Source organism: Panicum virgatum, chromosome 9N (assembly GCF_016808335.1).
Source record: "Panicum virgatum strain AP13 chromosome 9N, P.virgatum_v5, whole genome shotgun sequence".
NCBI lineage: Eukaryota > Viridiplantae > Streptophyta > Magnoliopsida > Poales > Poaceae > Panicum > Panicum virgatum.
Genome location: NC_053153.1, coordinates 24,361,162 through 24,380,202, shown reverse-complemented (window position 1 = coordinate 24,380,202; position 19,041 = coordinate 24,361,162). Strand labels below are relative to the sequence as shown.

The following is a 19,041-nucleotide window of genomic DNA, read 5'->3' as shown; positions in this document are numbered from 1 at the left end:
TTCAGTTTACGGGGGGAAACACGGTGGTCCGAACAGCAGCTTTAGGTCACCTCCAGTGTGGTCTGAAATTGAACAGAAGTCGATGAAAATCGAATACTACACACTATGGGAGTCGACTCATCGTTGTCAGAGGTAGAAAATCGACCTCCAAACACGGTTCGACGCGAGCGAATAAAAAAGTGAATTCAGGCACTCCGATCATCCCTTTCCTGTGGATCAGCGCACAACCCAAAGCCGCGCGCGTCTGGATGAAGTAGCAGATGGGTCGGCAGTTTCCATTTGTTTATTTGATCATAGGCCCTACCGAACCGAACATGAAATTACGGCCGTCGAACGCCTACTCACGCTAGCGATTTTTCAGTTCTGAAATCGAACGCAGCACTGGAGCTGGCCGAAGTCCGAACAAGCACCCAACCTTTTTCTCAGTGAAGGACTCTCGAACCTCTAGTTGCAGTATCTAGCCATCGATTTTATTTGCCGTTGAATTCACTACTCTCAATCTCAAATTTTGGAGTGATGTAATACCGGCAGTATTATTCATAGTTAGGAGATGGCTCAAGTGCAGCATCGCATACGCATGTAGAAATCAATTACTAGCAAATTATTTTACCTTTTTCTTAATATATCATAAAATTTCTAGAATAACTTGTAAATTATTTAACCTAAATAGTTAGTTTGTTCTAAATATCATATAGTTATGACATTAGAAACAGAGATAGTATATTTACGAAAATCTTGAAGCAAACTATACTATAGACTGAATGAATCGCATTTGCACGATTAACTGTTACGTTCCGGGCAGGCCGGCACAAGCAAAGTAACCGATTTTGGAGGTGAATAAGAGACGTTGATTCGCTTCAACAAAGCCATCAGCGCCGCTGATTCCCGTTGGCGGGCCCACAAGTCAGCCTATTGTAGTAACAACTCCGACCGGCCGTAGTGTCCTCCCTAGTCCCTCCTCTCCTCCAAAGGCGGTTACGGCGAGAAAGGCTTGACGAGCAAGGAAGCAAACGAGCTAGCGCGAGCGCTGAAATCCCCAATTCGATTCCGGACTCCCTTCTCCGCCGGATCTTTTCGTCAGCGTCCCTGACTGCCGATCGGAGTCCGACTGCGATTGCGCTGCGACCCTCCAGAATCCAGATCGATCTCATGCGTACATAGCTCGGCACTCCCCCGCCGCCGCATCACGCTTCCGATAGGCACATCTCTCTCCCCCACTCTTCTCGCGGTTCCCTCGGCGCACGCACGACGCTCATGGCGGCGGTGATCCGCAAGCGCCCGGCGCCGGACGGGCTGAGCTGTCCCGCGGCGGCCGCCGGCGGTCGGAAGAAGAAGCGGCCGCGGTTCGAGTTCGGGAGCATCTACAACTACGAGAAGCTCGAGGTGCTCGGGGAGGGCACGTACGGCGTCGTGGTGAAGGCGCGGGACCAGCGCACGGGCGAGACGGTGGCCATCAAGTGGATCCGCCCCGGCGTCGCGGCCGCCTGCGGCGGCGTCGACGACGGCGGGGGCGCGCCCGACCTCAGCGCGGTCTTCCGCGAGGCTGGCTGCCTCTCCGCGTGCCGGGGCCACCCCTCGATCGTGCAGATGAGGGAGGTCGCCGCCGACGAGGTCACCGGGCACGTCTTCATCGTCATGGAGTTCGTGGGCCCCAGCCTCGAGAGCCGCCTCACGCGGCGCTTCTCCGAGGGCGAGACCCGCGCGATCATGCGCCAGCTCCTGCGCGGCGCCGAGGGGCTGCACGGCGCGGGCACCATCCACCGGGACATCAAGCCGGACAACATCCTCGTCGGCCCCGGCGGCGCGCTGAAGATCTGCGACCTCGGGATGGCGGCGCCGGCGAGGCCCGCGGGCGAGCTGTACCCGGAGGAGACCGTGGCCGCGTTGTGGTACCGCGCGCCGGAGCTGCTCATGGGTTTCCGGAGCTACGGGCCCGCCATCGACATGTGGGCGCTGGGCTGCGTCATGGCCGAGGTGCTGACCGGCGAGCCGCTGTTCGGGGGCGCCGAAACGGTGGACGACATGTACGCCAAGGTGCTTGAGCTGTGCGGGATGGACGGGCCGGAGCTTCATGCCAGCCTGCGGGAGCTGTCGGAGGCCGGGCACGAGGTCTTGCGTGGCCTGCTGAGCTTCAAGGCCGAGAAGAGGCTCACCGCGGCGGAGGCGCTCAGCCACCGGTGGTTCGACGAGGAGGACGCCCCCCTGTCCACACTTTGTTCTCAGCCGGATCGGCGTGGTTTGATCAGTTTCTTCTAGTGTGTTTAGAAATTAGAAAGACAGCATGTCAGCAGCATTAGGACAGAGCTGGTTCTTGTAGTCTTACTGTGTTAATTTTTTAGCTTGATTGGAACCAATCCGATGCACTAACTGTTTTGGTATCAAGAAAATGAGTTTAATCTTGTTCTTGTACTAACCCTTTTGGTATTAAGACCTGGGTCTTGCAGTCTGTTCAATGCGTTATATCGTTGTTCTTGTCATTTGTGCAAACAATATTACCTTTTACCAGTGCTATGCTTGCTTCTTCAATATTAAGACTTCATTTCAACCTTTGAGGATGCAACAAATCTTCAGCGCTTGGTTTCTCTACCGGAAGATGTGCTCATATGCAGAAAGCTGAAGACTGATCAATGATTTGTATCATTAGTTTTTACAATAGGAGAGCTAACCTAGCATAAATCTTGTATTATCTTTCGGAATTGGACGGTTTTACGAAGATCTCTAAAATTAAAATTTTATTTTATTTCCATCGAAATTATACCTTTTTATGGTAAACATAGCTTTGACTAGACTTTTAACTATCAATATTAAAGAGCATGATTTAATTTTCCTTTAGCTGACATTAGGTTTCAAACTTACCTTTTTGTAATAAGAGATCTGGATCCTAGGAATTGAATCCTAGAGGGTGCGTGCAATGAACAATGATGGATCTAGCTGCTAAGGTAGGGTGGTGTACGGGCACCCGCCAACAAAAAATATTTAGCACCGAGTATCTCATTTTAATCATATAATTAGTTGAGTTTAGATATATTTCTATAAATACACTATAAATTTTATACTAACTTCACTTCTTTATATGTTGTATATGTTGTGAGAACTGCTCATACAAAAACCTTCCAACGAAAAACCCTCCGTTCCGGGGCTCCTCCCGGTCCCCACCACGCGCCCGCCCTAAAATATCCCCCACTAGCCCGAACCACTCCGCCCCCAAACCCAAATCCGCAACCTGAAATCCCCAATTCCGCTCTCCCTCCCTCCCCCACCCTCCCGCTCCCCCGCAGCAGGCGAGAGCGCGAAGCGGAGCGGAGGCGGAGAGATGGAGTCGGACCAGGGCAAGCTCTTCATCGGCGGCATCTCCTGGGAGACGACGGAGGAGAAGCTGAGCGAGCACTTCTCCTCCTACGGCGAGGTCACCCAGTCCGCCGTCATGCGCGACAAGATCACCGGCCGCCCCCGCGGCTTCGGCTTCGTCGTCTTCGCCGACCCCGCCGTCGTCGACCGCGCGCTGCAGGACCCCCACACCCTTGACGGCCGCACGGTACGGCGCCATCCCCGCCTCTCGCTCCACTCGAAACCCTAGGCCGAATATTCGCAACCCCGCGCGGAATATTCGCTTCGGTCGTCTTCCGATCTGCCCCAACGGCCGAGCTTGACGAGGAATTCTCTCCGTTTTGCTGGTACTCTTGTTGCCTCAGGTCGATGTCAAGCGGGCGCTCTCGCGGGAGGAGCAGCAGGCCACCAAGGCTGCGAACCCGAGCGGCGGGCGGAACTCTGGTGGTGGAGGCGGCGGTGCCGGCGGTGGCGATGCCGGTGGAGCGCGGACAAAGAAGATCTTTGTGGGCGGGCTGCCCTCCACTCTGACGGAGGAGGCGTTCAGGCAGTACTTCCAGACCTATGGTGTAGTCACTGACGTCGTCGTGATGTACGACCAGAACACACAACGTCCCAGGGGGTTCGGCTTCATCACCTTTGACTCGGAGGACGCGGTTGACCGCGTGCTGCACAAGACCTTCCACGACCTGGGTGGGAAGATGGTGGAGGTGAAGCGTGCGATGCCTCGTGAGGCGAACCCTGGCGGTGCTGGCGGGCGTTCTGGAGGAGGTGGGGGCTATCAGAGCAACAATGGCCATAGTGCAAACTCTGGTGGCTATGATGGTAGAAGTGATGGCAGGTATGGGCAAGCACAGCAGGGTAGTGGTGGCTATGCTGGCTACGGTGCGGGGGGTTATGGTACTGGTGCAGCTGGATATGGATATGGTGCTAACCCTGGAGCTGGATATGGAAATTATGGGGCTGGAGCATATGGAGGTGTTCCTGCTGCTTATGGTGGACCTTACGGCAACCCGAGTGTAGCTGGCTCTGGTTACCAATGTGGTCCTCCAGGCTCAAATAGAGGACCCTGGGCCAGTCAAGCTCCATCTGCTTATGGTGCTGGAGGCTATGGTGGCAACGCTGGCTATAGCGCTTGGAACAACTCTTCTGGTGGTGGCAATGCTCCCACAAGTCAGGCCCCTGGTGGAGCTGCAGGCTATGGCAGCCAGGGCTATGGGTATGGAGGATATGGGGGGGATGCGTCATATGCTAGTCATGGAGGATATGGCGCTTATGGAGCGCGTAGTGACGGTGCTGGCAATCCTGCTAGTGGTGCAGTATCTGGATATGGTGCAGGGTATGGGAGTGGGAGTGGCAACTCTGGTTACCCAGGTGCTTGGAATGATCCTTCACAAGGCGGTGGATTTGGTGGTTCAGTCAATGGAGGTTCTGAAGGGCAATCAAATTATGGCAGTGGCTACGGCAGTGTGCAACCCAGGGCTGCTCAGTAAAGAGAGGCGATTAGAGTGTCTTTGAAATGAACCAGCACATCTGGGCATTCTATGTATTGTTTTGTTACGCTGCTCTCTGATTGTTCTCAGCCTCCTGAAGATGGCCCATTTGCTGGTTAAATCAGTATTTCTCCGGGTTGGAATGCTTGAACCTTTAGTGGCTTACTACTAGAACTTCTAGTCAATAAGTAGCTATAATGTGGAGTAGCAGTATCTTGCATTATTTTCAAGTTTAGCTTTATCCATCTGTGTGCTTTTCCATGAGTGAAGTTTCAGGTTGCTTCATCTCTAGTCTCAAAAGCTAGAGTAGCTTGACTGCTTATGGGCAAAATTATCTAGTTGTACCTCTGTTCTACAGATCATATATTTGTGTTTGACAGTAGTATCTATGCTGGATCTTGTTCTACTTCTATTCTGGAATGTTCTGTATTTTGTGGTTGTGTTGACCTGTGGTGCTGTGCTTACCCATCTGGTTTTAGCTCAAGTTGGAGTTATGGTGTTATGCCATATTACAAACATTCATGGTTTGCAACAGATGCCAACCCTAGAACTTCTATTTTTAGTTATCTGATACTGTAGCTTCTTCTAACAATATGTTCAACTGTAGTGGAAGTGTTTTTATGTAGCTGGAACGGTACATCCTTCAAGTATATCATGAAGCTATGAATTCCATCTATTTGGCTCTAGATTTCCTTTTTCCATGCAGCAGTAAGCTTGTTAGCAGCAAGATTGTAGCACCAAGTTTCTAAGGTAGTATAGATAACGGAGTTATCTGTGAAGCTACTTGAATGATGTAGGCGTAGCAACTGTAAAAGTAGAGCACTCAAGGAATTTGACAAGTGAAATAATTGTCCTTCCTCCTACCTCTCCTTTCTGTACAGGTTGAATGGGAATATGGGTTGACATCCCTTTTTAGCGATGCCTAGATGAGGGCTACTAAATCAGCCATTGAAAAAGGCAGGTGACTCTGTGTTTACATGATGAGCTGGTGGAAAGTTTTCATCTTGGAGAGCTGACAGAGTGCAAGATGCCAGCTCAAGTGTTTCATTTTCTGAAGGGTCTTGTGCTGTGCCACAGGATAGTGGTATGTGGAATAAAAGGTTCACTATATTAACATTTCATTCAGCAAAATCTTTTTGGAATTAGGGAACTCACCAAAGATAATTCTAGATGATTTTCGAGCTTTGTTCCTTTCAGATTTGCTGTAGTGCACATACTTTGGTGACAGAAAAAATGATCATGAAGCGTAGAAAAATAGATAATGAAATATTGTTAGTTGGGCAACAATATTGTTCTAGAGTAGACATTAGGTTGGCCACACAAACAGTGACTCAATGTATTTACCATTGAAAGTGTGCATTTGTTTTTCTATTACAAATTTAGTAAATTACTGAATTTTGTTAAAAATAACTTGCAAGGGGGCCAGTGCTTACATGATTTGGCATGGACCTTTTCTGGCTTATGCTCATATACACAGATGGGCTCATCATCATGACTTTTCCCCCTTTCTCTGTGTTCTGTTGACCATGTTGATGACCAGTCGACCGTTATTCAGTTAAGGTGTATAATATATATACATATGCCCTGTTTTAGGCTTCTAGTGCTGAAGGCCTCCATCCGTTGTCATGATGCCTTTTTATCACTTCTGCAATGCCATATTAAACTCAATATGGTTATATCCCTTTATATGTAATCTCTGCCGACTTATTTTTCATATATGGTTTAATGTTCTCAACTTTGTAAGAGTAAAGTTAGACTGAGCGGTTGAAAATGTTGAAACAGCTTATTCAAATGCGTCTCCAATACATAGTATGCTGTTAGATCATGTTGCAGAAATAGTGCTGAGCAATATAGTACTTGTACTCATAATTCAGATGCAAAATAGCAAAAAGTTGAGACAAACACCAACCACACTCATTGGTACAATTTGAAGCGATGTGTTTGCCATTTTTCTGATACTGTGATGTGAGGATACATCTGGTTGAATTCTTTCAGGATATACTAATACAACGTTGTTTTGCAAATTCGAGATTCTTCCTTGGGAATAGTATATATATTTGATTCCTTGGGAACTTATTTGTTCTTTTCATCATTAATCACTTAAAGATTAGTTATTTGATTGTGTTTTCTTCAAGTTTTGAAAAAAGAAACTATTTGAAAATAAAAACATGTACCTTCATGTGATACCTTGCCTCATATGGCCAGGTTCAGATTTCACAGGTGAAAGTCTTAGTGAGTTTGCATTTTGGGCGTAAGCTTTTCCCTCCTGAAGCGCAGCTTTTAATGCCAAAACTTTTTTCAACAGAGTGTGATGAGGTAACTGGATGCACTGTCGCTTGGTCTGGGAAGCATGAGCAAGGGCTTGGCTGCGTGGTGCAAAGGTTGGCGCCTGTGATGGTATTGTGTTCTAGTAACTTCCCAACATATAGGTGACTCTCTGTGTTGGAGGCTTCTTTTTACTGTGATGATGCTATACTGCAGTGCATTGTTGAATAATGCCCTAGTATACTAACAATGTACTTATATATCCCTTGATATGCAAGCATTGGTGCCTCTTTTGTTTAGTATGAATTCCATTGAATTGTACGCTGAATTGTCTCCTCTGTTATAGCTATGCTCTACCTGCTGCATTTCCTTGCCACTTATGTTAGTTCAAACGTTAAACCGATTGCACTCTGTTGATATTTTGACACCACTTCTGATGGTAAAGATGGGGATATAAATTATATTTGAAATTTTTTGGCTTAAAGTTACTTCACACCTTCTAGTACCTGTAAACAGGGACCCTTGTACATTGCACAACTAAGAGATGAGACCTGTTAATTTGGATGAAGAAATTGCTTGAGTTTATGCGGTATATGGGGCAGAATTAATGTTCTAACTGCCATAAATGTGTAACTGTATCATGCTATCTTTGCTTGTTTTAGGCGAATCATACAACCGCTTGGTTTTTCACATGTGGTGGTAGGCAAAAAAGGACAAGGTTATGTATTCGGTATTCCTTAATCAGGAGTCATTTAGAGGCATGTATTATGGAATAAAATGATCTTTTAGTAAAGTAAAATACAGAACAAGATAGTTGACTCTCCTGTTTGTGGAAGTTGCTGGGATATTCATAATAAATAATAAAGCAGACAATGATGTATTGAACATGACCTGGAATTTGAAACATTTTAATATGTGCGTGATTTGAAAAAAATGGAAAAAAGGTGAACTCTGGCTACTAATATATAGGGTGTTGGGGTGGGAGTAGGATCTGATGTGTTTTGAGCTAGGATTATTTTGGTTCAGCAAGGAGTTAATAATAGATGTAGTTGAGCCTGGCTTGAATCAGTGCTGAATCTCGTCTTGGATTTGTAAATGGAAAGAAATGCATATAAGTTATCTATATCCTTTGCTTGCTATTCTTGATTGGAGAGTACTTAAATTTGTCCTTAAATGCATTATCATGAAATAAGTATTGGATGGGTAATTGTTGTTTGACCTGTTTCTTAGAATGTCTCTGCAATGCGGTATACCCATATAAATTTGTTTAATGCTCATGACTCTGTAGCATCATAGTGCCATATAAGCTCATTACTTCACTCATGAATGCTATCTCATGATGTGGCGCGGTACAGATGAATCTTATATAAACTGGTTTCGTCCTCTTTTTTTTTACAGGCATCTTGTATTGCACGTGGCAAGGTCAAGTTCAAATGCATCTAATCAGCTTGGCTATCTCGCAGTTAGCATGAGTTTGTTTCTGAAGGGCATGTGTTTTTGAGATGCTCAATGAGACAACGTAACATGCAATAGCCTTTGAGATAATTTATGCCAGCCTAAAATGTTCCGAGAATTATTAATTTCTATTCAACTGATGCAACTGGTTTTGACATAAACTGTATGAGCTCATTAGGTCAAAAGCAGATGGTTAATTCCAGAGAACTATTGTGACATTTCACAATTGCCTGAGGTTTCCTTTTCTGTGATCAGATATATTTATCAAATCTTATTAAGTGGGAACTTCATGTTGCCTGCTCATTTGTATCAGATATATGTTTCTTGTGGCACGCAGATTAGTGTGGTTGTTGTTGCATCATCTCTCTTTTCAGACACTACCTGGTGTCATTGTGGCGTGTGCTATTGCATTGCATGCTTCAGTTCTTGTTTGAAACCTTCGCTTCTCCTTATATTATGATTTGGCAGTCCTGCCGTTCCTCCCCCCCCCCCCCCCCCCCCAAAAAAAAACTTAGCTCGTTGTCCTGTTTAAAAACTGTCTTGCGTTGCCAGGTTCTTGAAATTCAGGATTTGTTTCTCAATTCAGACGGTACGTATTGCGTGGCAGAATAAAACTATCTCGGCGCAAATCTGAATGCCGTGTTCTTTTGGGTGCCAAGCTAGCAAGGCGTGAGAAATTCTGGCAAAGCCCAAGCCCCTGGTTCCCCTGCAATGGCGGCGCGGAGATAGCTGCCTCCATTTGGGGGCCGCATGCACGGGCCCTTGCAATTCCTGGTCAGTTCTCTCGGAGTCCTCGCGGGTCTCCCTCCCAAACTCCCCCATCGCGCGCGCCCGCCCCGGCTGCCTCTCTCGGTGGCTCGGCCGTGCCGGGAGGATGATGGGGCGCCACCAGCGCTCGCGCTCCGCCTCGGCGAGCTCCACGGCGACGCGGTCGGACATCACCGAGCTCGACTTCGCCGCGGCGGACCTCGAGAGCCCCTTCGGCAGCGTCGACGCACTCGGCCCCGTCGAGCTCCGCGAGACCGCGTACGAGATCTTCTTCATGTCATGCCGCTCCTCCGGCGCGGCACCGAGCAGGGGTAGCGGCGGCGGCGCGGCGGCCGAAGTGGAGGTGTCGTCGCCCATGGCCGGCGCCGGCGCGCGGGGAGGCGCCAGCGGCGGCGTCATGGGCGGCCGGGTCAAGAAGGCTCTCGGCCTCAGGCCGAGGCGGCTGTCGTCGGGGGCGCAGCCCATGATGGCGCGCACGCTCAGCCAGACGTCGGGGCCGGGCTCCCCTGGCCGCTCGCGCCGGCCGATGACGTCGGCGGAGATCATGCGGCAGCAGATGCGGGTCACCGACCAGAGCGACGCGCGCCTGCGCCGCACGCTCATGCGCACCGTCGTCGGGCAGGTCGGCGGCGCCCGAACGCATACGAGCAGCATCGTTCAAGCAAATCCATGGCGGCACTGACAAGTTTGGTTTGCGCAGGTGGGCAGGAGGCCGGAGACGATCGTCCTGCCGCTGGAGCTCCTCCGGCAGCTGAAGCCCGCGGAGTTCGCCGACGCCGAGGAGTACCACCAGTGGCAGTTCCGGCAGGTCAAGCTCCTGGAGGCCGGCCTCATCCTGCACCCCGCGCTCCCCCTCGACCGCCTCCACTCCGCCGTGCTCCGCTTCCGCGAGGTCATGCGCGCTACCGAGATCCGCGCCATCGACACCGGCAAGAACTCGGAGGTCATGCGCGCCCTCACCAGCGCCGTGCACGCGCTCTCCTGGCGGTCCGGCGCCGCCGGCGAGGCGTGCCACTGGGCCGACGGGTACCCGCTCAACGTGCTCCTCTACTGCTCCCTCCTCCAGACCATCTTCGACCTGAGGGAGCGCACCGTCGTGCTCGACGAGGTCGACGAGCTCCTGGAGCTCATCAAGAAGACGTGGCCGACGCTCGGCATCAACAGGGCCGTGCACAACGCTTGCTTCGCGTGGGTCTTCTTCCGGCAGTACGTGATCACCGGCCAGGCCGAGCCGGACCTCGCCGCCGCGGCGCTCGCCGTGCTCGTCGACGTGGCCGCCGACGCCGCGCAGGCGAGCCGTGACCCGGTCTACGCCAGGGTGCTCCTGAGCGCGCTCGGCGGGATGCTGGAGTGGTCGGAGAAGCGGCTGCTGGACTACCACGACAGCTACGACAAGTGCATCGGTGGCGCCGCCACGGAAGGCATGGAGATCCTTCTGTCTCTCGCGCTTGCCGCTGGCAAGATCATCGCCGACAGGGAAGGCGCCGGCGACGGGAACTTCGCCGGCGACCGCGTCGATTACTACATCAGGTGCTCGATGAAGAGCGCCTTCACCAAGGTTAAAGTTGCATTGAGTACGAAATGCATGGAACAGTCTGTATTCTGACCATGCAATTGATGCAGAGTATGTATTTGATCTGTTGGTGACCATTTTACTCCGATCCGAATTCAGATACTCGAGAACGGGCTCGGCGAGGCCGACAGCGTGATCATCGACCGCGACAACGACCCCGCCTACGTCCTGATGCAGCTCGCCAGGGACACGGAGCAGCTGGCCATGTTCGAGCGCAGGAGCTTCAGCCCGGTGCTGCGGCGGTGGCACCCCGCGCCGGTGGCGGTGGCCGCGGTCACCCTGCACGGCTGCTTCGGCGTCGTGCTGAGGCAGTACCTCGCCAAGGTGACCATCCTCACCGAGGAGCTCGTCCGCGTGCTCCACACGGCGAGCAGGCTGGAGAAGGCCCTGGCGCAGATGACGGCCGAGGACGCGGCGGACTGCGACGACGGCCGGGCCAAGGCCGTCGTGGGCGACATGGAGCCCTTCGAGGTGGAGTCCGTCGTGATGGGGCTGCTCAAGGCCTGGATGGACGACAAGCTTGGGCTCGCCAAGGACTGCCTCCTCAGAGCCAGAGACACCGAGGTTCTTCCTTCCTCGACGGCACGGCGAGCTGCTGGAATTTCATTGCCAATTCTTCTTCCACTGGCGAACTTACAAACGTGCTGCGTGTTTTTTTTCCTTCTTCTAGAGCTGGATACCCAAGTCCAAAGAAGAGCCCTTCGCTGGGTCCGGCATGGAGCTGATGAAGCTGGCACGGTTCACCGTCGAGGAGTTCTCCGAGATCCCGGCGAGTGCGAAAGAGGAGGTGGTTCACGACCTCGTCGACGGCCTCGAGTCCATCTTCCTGGACTACATCTCCTTCGTCGCGTCTTGCGGTACGCTCAGGATCTGCAGCGATCGCGGATTTTTGTACTGCTCATCAGATGATGCAGCAGCAGCTTACCATCCATGGCGTGCGGCGACAGGGTCGAAGCACAGCTACCTCCCTCCGCTGCCGCCGCTGACGAGGTGCAACCAGGACTCGGGCTTCTTCCGGCTATGGAAGAAGGCGGTGCTGCCGACATGCCAGGCGCCGGAGGGCAGCCCGCGCGGCGGCGGCGGCTCGCACCACATCCCGCGGCCGACCATCAGCCGGGGCACGCAGCGGCTCTACGTCCGCCTCAACACGCTCCACTACGTGCTCAGCCACGTCCAGGCCCTCGACGCCTCGCTCTCGCCGTCCTCCTCCTCCGCCCGCTTCGACCGCGCGCGCGCCGCGGTGACGGCGTCCATCTCCGCCGTGGCCGAGGTCGCCGCGCACCGGCTCATCTTCCTGGACTCGCGGCACTCGCTGTACCAGGGCCTGTACGCCCGCGGCGTGGGCGACGCGCGCATCCGCCCGGCGCTCCGGCTGCTGAAGCAGAACCTGTCGTTCCTGGTGTCGGTGCTGGCGGACCGGGCGCAGCCGGTGGCGGCGCGGGAGGTGATGCGGGCCTCCTTCGAGGCGTTCCTGATGGTGCTCCTCGCCGGCGGCAACGAGCGGAGCTTCGCGCGCGCCGACCACGCCGCGGTGGAGGAGGACCTGCGCAGCCTGAAGCGCGCCTTCTGCACCTGCGGGGAGGGGCTGGTCCCGGAGGACGTGGTGGCGCGGGAGGCCGGGACGGCCGAGGCCGTCGTGGACCTCATGGCGCGCTCCACGGAGTGCCTCATCGAGGCGTTCGGCGTCGCGGCGGCCGAGTCCGGCGGCGCCGGCGAGGGCGGCGCCACGCCGCTGCCGCCCACGACGCGGAGGTGGGAGCCCGACGACCCGAACACGATCCTCCGGGTGCTGTGCCACCGCGACGACGAGGCCGCCAACCAGTTCCTGAAGCGCACGTTCCAACTCGCCAGGCGGCGGTGACGAGGCTCGAAGCTCCATCGGCCGCAGCACGGGAAGTGATTGAAGCATTCGATCGCCGGCCGAATCCACGTCCCGGATCACAGGGGTGATCGAGGTGCTGCTCTGCTCGCAGTTTCTTGCCGGAAATCGCCGACGTGTAGCTCGCGTTCGAGGGGGGGAGGGAAGACAAGCTGCGTCGCACTTGTTTCTGTACGGGCAGTAGAAGATTTTGCAGTTCAATGGCGGATCGACACCACCCTTGCATTCGCAGTCGCAGGAACAACACCTGAGATTTTTGCTTCTATGCTACCCCCGGGGCAGCTCTGCACAAATTGAGAGAAGCTGAATGCAAAAACTGAAATGGCAAAAAAAGAGAGGCAAAAATGGCCCTCAATGGGCCGTAAGAGATGATCTTCGCAGCCCCCTCGGCCCATTCGCCCCTCGTCTTTTCACTTCAATTCCTGCGGGCTCAAACGGTAATACCAAAGTACTGCGAGAGGTCGAGTGTGAAAGAACCGAACCATCAAGCCCAATCGCACGCAGCCCACAGCCGGGCTCGCTCGACCGCACGCCGCCGGCAGCGACCAAGGAGACGCTGTGCATCGGTGGTTGCACCCCCCCCCCCCCCCCCCCCCCCCCCCCCCCGCGCGGCGAGGTGCGAGCCCTCTCCAGCCACGGCTTCTGATTCCGCCACTCGCGCCATCCCTGAGCCACCGACGGCGCCGCGCGTCGAATCCTTGGAGCCGTCCGCGCGCCCTTGCTCGATCCGCTCCGCTGCCTGCCATCATCTGTGAGATGATTTTGCTCTCGAGTTTTTTTTTGTTTGGCTTGCCGCTAGGGATTTAGGTTGATATATTTTGTCAACTTCACTCGGTTACGATAAAAAAAAAGTCTCGATGAGCAGCAAATTGGTATTATGCGTAGAGTTTGCTGTGGTAAGGCAAGGAGAATAATGGTGCTGAAATCGTGAATGCGGGATGCCACAGAAATTGGATGTTACGAATGTGGAGTCACTGATTAGTGATCAACTGTTTGTAGTACAGTTATTATGCAGTGCACCTGCAAACTAAAGTTTCCCCAAAGCTTCATCAGTTTAGGTGGACCTATTAGGAGATAGTTTATGAAATGGTTAGCTTTACAGCATTGAGATATAGTTTTGGCCATTTTTTTCGACAAACAGTTTTGGCCATTCAAAACTTTGTTCGCATGATATATGGTACCACAAAATCCTTCGTTTCGATAATTAGTCGCAATTAACTTGGTCAGCAGAGCATGAATTGATAATTAGTAGTAATTAGCTTGGTCAGAATATGGATCACCAGCACTGAACAAATTCTGGGCTGAAGTTGTTGGATGACAAATTACCACCTCTACTTTCTATGGATTATGATCAAATAGAAGTGTTGACCAAATCTGACATTGACACCTCTGCATACAACAACCAACAACAATTTCCATACTTGCTTATTGTTGGATTACACATTGGTGGACGGAGAAACTTAGTAAACAGCTAGCTATGGATAGATCAGAATACTTATATGCTACATCCCATCCCTGTTTATCAATATTGAAATGCATTTTCTCTTCAGCAGAATGGTTTTATGCTGATAAAGGAGTTCGTCTTGACTATATACTTATATATGGATAGCCAAGGTCTTAAGCGATAAGAAGTAGAGGGGGAGAAATAGAACATCAACATCCTACTATGTCTGTAGCATAGCTCCCATGAGAACTTATTGCATTGCTTTGCAATTGCAATTGGGGAATCAAACTTGAGCGATAGGGCAGAAACCATGCAGAAGAGCAGCCGACCATACTTTCTCCATGTCTAGCACACTGTTCCCGCACTCATGCTCGTTCCATCCCTCCAATGCATGAACCATTCCAGCAATGCGCCAGGCACTCATGACCCTCCTAGGTAACCAATTCTGCAAAGTTTTTCAAATTTGTAGACTCAATTAGATCGTGTACTAAAGTTCCTTCACAAATGCAGTTCAGTGGGGCCTTATTTACCTCGCAGGAGTGCACATTCTGTAGTGTTTTTGGCACAGACATTGCAGGAGTTGTTGAGTAGGTGCAGCTGTCCTTGCGTACCATTTTTGGTGGAAACTGGGAATATGGGATAAACTGGGTTCCTTTCTGTGCCTTGAATTGCTCAGAAGCATCTAGACCCTCCCCAATTAACCACACCTGCAAAATTTGAACCCAACAAGTGATGCCATTTGTTGATTAGATTTGATGTTCTCTTATATGTCCCTTCCTGTCCATTTCTTAAGAGATTGGGTGAGAGCAAGAGGTCTGTTTTTACCTTTGCAGTAGGTGTTTTTGAAAACAAAAGGTTCTCAGCTGCATCTTCTGGCATGTTGGGCTTAAGGAAATGATAATCCTGCTTGTTTGTCATTACTACCTGAGCAAGATGTGTTGGTTTTACATATTAGTACAATGTTTACTATATGCAGGTGATTAACATGAAGTTTTGCACTTCTTACCTTGACATTCTTCTTGCACAATGCTGCAGCGATAGCATGAGCAACCTTTGAAATATTTCCTGCAAGAACAACTTGATCTGTGCCTTGGGGAATACTGTTCACAACCACCGCAGCAGCTAAGCTGGTACCATCTACAAGTCGTACCTCCAACTTAGGGTACTTCTGCAGATAAAGTTCTCCATTTCCATTGAGGTTATGTGCCTGTGGACAAAGATATCATTGTTAATCATGATTTCTATTTGCAGCCTGTTGCTAGTATAAGTGAATGACTAGTTACTAGCTTTGCATTTGGATAATCTAGTCAATGGTAATTACAAATGAATACCAATGTGACGAAGTGAACAAATGATTAAGAGATCTCATGAGTTTCACTTAGGCAATGAATGCAGTCGAGAGTTGAGATACCTATTAGATCATACTGTATAATGCGATTGTTAGGTATTCATTACCAGATAAGAATTACAGGAACTACTGCCAATTGCTACTTTCTGAAATTTTTTCTTATTGTTAGTTGTTAGCCTGTCTTAATGTATGCAACTAACCTTTTTGTTCAGTCAGATCAGTAATGATTTTCTTTCTGACTTCTAAAATGGCAATACATAGACATGCAACTTCCACTCAAATGACATATATTTTCGAGTTGTAGACCTTGAATAACTGAATAGATGGCATACCTGGTTAAGGAGTCCGAGGCTAACAACTTTAGCGCCTTTCTTGTCAGCTTCACATATTGCCTTTTCGATTAGGTTATTGATCGCTTCCTTCTCCCAAGACAATCCATACTGCAGAACAGTGAAAGTTACCGATTTTGTTAGGTATTTTTCTGAAACAAGATGATTTGGTTAGAATCATTGGACAGCAGGAAGAGATAATGAATTGCACATGATTCTTACATGGAAACTGTATCTCGGAATGGCCCATGACTGCATCCTGAGTTTCTTCATGAGGTTCCTCTCAACAGCGAATGAAGTGCCGTATGTCCATGTCAGAACCATGGAAAGCCATGATACAGGCCACATCATCCGCATGTACCACTTGGAAGTGTAAGGCTTAGAAGCGTATTCTGCAAACCCGGGTCTCATATGATAAATGGACTGCAGGCTGGTAAGATGGGTAAGATGAACCACATCCACTGTTTCATCTTTGGCCTTCAGTGATTTCTCATACAGCGTATCCGATGACTTGTCCATGGTGTTGTATATGTAATCATAGAATGGCATGAACAGGGAGTAGTTTGTCCTGAACTGTGTGTGGTGAAGAGAATGGAATCTAAATTGCAGAAGTTCATGTATACACTCAGAACAACATATAGAATCATGGAATTAAGTTAAAGGAAAAAAAAATATTTCAGTGGTGAAGGGCTACAGGTATATGAGATACTTACGAGGGTGTGTACATTAGATACTTGAGAGGAGGGAACCACTTGAAGAGCCAACTTGGCACCAGTTCAAAGTTGCAGTGACCCATGTTGTTCATGAAGTCGATGTAGAGCACATAGATCTCAAATGCAACGATTGAAGCAGTTCCAGTCAAGGCGCATGTGATCAATGGGATCGCGAACAGCACTTCATAAGCCACGAGCTCAGCAAATGGATGGATGACGGCTGCACAAACAGAACAGGAATGTTATCTTTAGATGTTCTAGTTGCTCCGAACTCCAAAAAAAAAGGTACCATTTGATATGCACAGAAAGGCATCTGCCTACAAATAAGGGATATGTGTTCTCTATCGCCTTCGAAGCTCCTGTACCTCTCAGGCAGTGAATGTTTACTGTCGCTGACGCCTGACGCCTAGGTGCATGATACTGGCCCAATGAATCTTAACAGTGCTCTGCTGCTAGACTGAAGGTACGTCCTACGATGTACTCTGAATATTTCTAGATTTTTCATGGAGCAGTAAGAAAAATCTCTTGTATTTCATTTTAAAAAAAAACTGCTCCTTTCAAAAAGGAAAGCTTCCTCTCCTATTTTCCAAGTGAGGTTGTTGTGTTGAGATCTTTTATAGGAATCAAGACTTTTGACAATGACATATAGAAAACGACGGTTTCACGAAATCATCTTCAAGGAACAGGGTGAATGGTATGGTTACTAGTTACCTTACGGTCAATCTTTTTTTTTTCATGTAAACTACATAGTTCTTTTTTCGTGTAAACTACAGTGGAGGTCGGTTTGAATCAAAAGGGGAAAAAAACTTGAAGCACCTACGGTTTGTAGTGGGATTCTATCTGTCCGGCCGGATGACCGGATGGATGGTGATAGGGATCGGTGGCAAGTACGCTAACGTGGTGATTGGTAGGTACTGCCGCGCGCGATCATGTTTCGATTCTGTTTGGTGTTGGAAGCTGGCATGCAGCAGCATGGCTTTCGCATGGTCCCGGATTGGCTCGGAGTCAAGAGGACAGGGCACGTGACATCGATTGACAGTGCCGTTACCGGCCAGTAACAAGTACACTCCTTTGAAAAGACCTCTGATCTGTGGGCATCAATCTTCTACTGATATTTCGTTTCGAAAAAAAATCTTTTACTGATACTTGGAATTAAGGAAAGGCCTCTGATCTGTTCCAGTAATAAAGCAGAGCAGCAGTGATCTGACTTAGCTTACATGTGATTGGCTCGGTGACGATGGAGGAGTGGTGGTGGGAGTGGTAGCGCGTGTAGAGGAAGTGGTGGTGCAGCGCGCGGTGGAACCAGTAGTAGAGGAATTCGACGGGGCCGGCGTGGAGCAGTGCGATGAGGAGGAAGCCGTCGGCGCGCCAGAGCGGCGGGCGCTGGCCGCCGGGCAGGTAGAGGGCGCCCAGGTAGAGCAGGATGCCGCTGAGGATGATCTGGTCGTCCCAGTTGCGCTCCCGGTCCACCTGCTCGAACTCGATGCCCCGGTCGGCCACCACCTGCCGCCGGCTCCGCGCGTTCTGCACGCGGGACGCCGTGATCCACGCCTGGTTGTGGAGCGCCCGGAGGAGCAGCGACGGCAGGATGGCCAGGTACCCCGGGTCCGCCGCGCGCCACCCCTTGGTCGCCGCCAGGTACCCGCCGTGCGCTACCCACGGCGCCAGCAGCAAGTACTGCGTGTGCATGCGTCATGCGCGCGTGTGCACGGTTGTTGTTAATCAGTAAAAGACAATTAAGACAGTAAAAAAATGGTAAGCTTCCATGAAGAACATGCATGATGCACAGTAGCATATGTACATGAACACTGTATGATATGACTGTGGGCAACTCGATCTCTTGTCCATGCATGCATATGAATGTTCGTCCTTGATGCCCACAGTTTATGAGCTAGCTATAAGTTGCTTCCATGGCACACTGTGGACGGCCGGTAAATGAACAAGAGTTTCCAGCCGGCAGGGATGACAGACAGGACTGCCGTTCATGCATACCCGGCCGGCAGAAGAAGAGGGACGTTTGCTCGAGCTGCCAAACACCGCAGAGGCATGCATGGGAGCTAATAGCTAGCTAGCCAAGGTTGTAGCAGTATACCTTGAAGTTGCCGAGCTTCTTCCATGGCCACTCGGTGAAGGGGCCGGGGTTCGTCGCCATTGCGAGCTGCTGCCGCTCTTGCGGACAATGCAAGCGCGTACCCGGCCGGCCCCTTTCTCAGCAGCCGGAAGTGAACTGGCCAGCCCTTGGGCAGGCGTTCTCTCAATTTATAGAGATGTTGAGCAGGGTTCACCAAACCGGTGGGAACCAGTCCGGTTTAACCGGTTACCGATCAAACCGATCCAGCCCGGTTCCGGTTTGGACCGGTACCAAACCGGTCCAAATTCAAAATTCAAAATTAAATTCAAAAAAATGAAAAATTCTTAAAAAATTCCTAAAAATACTTCAAGGTGCG

General features: G+C 50.7%; 4 protein-coding genes and 1 long non-coding RNA gene across 14 annotated transcripts; 4 read left to right on the top strand and 1 right to left on the bottom strand.

Moving 5' to 3' along the window:
* The first annotated feature begins 1,254 nt into the window (after window positions 1-1,254).
* On the top strand, window positions 1,255-2,256 carry LOC120688879 (putative cyclin-dependent kinase F-2). The gene has a single exon (XM_039971235.1). It carries the CDS (start codon window positions 1,255-1,257, stop codon window positions 2,254-2,256), a length of 1,002 nt encoding a protein of 333 aa, XP_039827169.1.
* A 928-nt stretch (window positions 2,257-3,184) lies between these two features.
* LOC120691711 (heterogeneous nuclear ribonucleoprotein 1-like) lies at window positions 3,185-8,876 on the top strand. Of its 10 annotated transcripts, none has more exons than XM_039974876.1 (5): window positions 3,185-3,535; window positions 3,693-4,956; window positions 5,702-5,904; window positions 7,126-7,249; window positions 8,484-8,876. In XM_039974876.1, exons 1-2 carry the CDS (start codon window positions 3,314-3,316, stop codon window positions 4,818-4,820), a joined length of 1,350 nt encoding a protein of 449 aa, XP_039830810.1. In that variant the 5' UTR covers window positions 3,185-3,313; the 3' UTR covers window positions 4,821-4,956; window positions 5,702-5,904; window positions 7,126-7,249; window positions 8,484-8,876. The 10 variants fall into 10 exon arrangements, with proteins under 10 accessions (XP_039830810.1, XP_039830814.1, XP_039830809.1 ...); XM_039974880.1 differs by having other exon boundaries at window positions 7,126-7,201; window positions 8,484-8,852; XM_039974875.1 differs by having other exon boundaries at window positions 7,126-8,872.
* A 538-nt stretch (window positions 8,877-9,414) lies between these two features.
* LOC120688878 (protein unc-13 homolog) lies at window positions 9,415-12,742 on the top strand. Its single transcript, XM_039971234.1, has 5 exons — window positions 9,415-9,930; window positions 10,009-10,866; window positions 10,981-11,445; window positions 11,552-11,738; window positions 11,829-12,742. Exons 1-5 carry the CDS (start codon window positions 9,415-9,417, stop codon window positions 12,740-12,742), a joined length of 2,940 nt encoding a protein of 979 aa, XP_039827168.1.
* A 512-nt stretch (window positions 12,743-13,254) lies between these two features.
* On the top strand, window positions 13,255-17,801 carry LOC120690774. Its single transcript, XR_005681926.1, has 4 exons — window positions 13,255-13,511; window positions 15,181-17,057; window positions 17,215-17,288; window positions 17,368-17,801. It is a non-coding gene; the product is annotated as an uncharacterized LOC120690774 (long non-coding RNA).
* Window positions 14,155-18,839, bottom strand: LOC120690773 (very-long-chain aldehyde decarbonylase GL1-5). The gene is made up of 9 exons (XM_039973577.1): window positions 18,687-18,839; window positions 17,812-18,271; window positions 16,595-16,814; window positions 16,104-16,479; window positions 15,885-15,992; window positions 15,211-15,411; window positions 15,030-15,128; window positions 14,735-14,911; window positions 14,155-14,649 (listed from the first exon to the last, which is right to left on the bottom strand). Exons 1-9 carry the CDS (start codon window positions 18,744-18,746, stop codon window positions 14,488-14,490), a joined length of 1,863 nt encoding a protein of 620 aa, XP_039829511.1. The 5' UTR covers window positions 18,747-18,839; the 3' UTR covers window positions 14,155-14,487.
* Window positions 18,840-19,041: the final 202 nt, after the last annotated feature.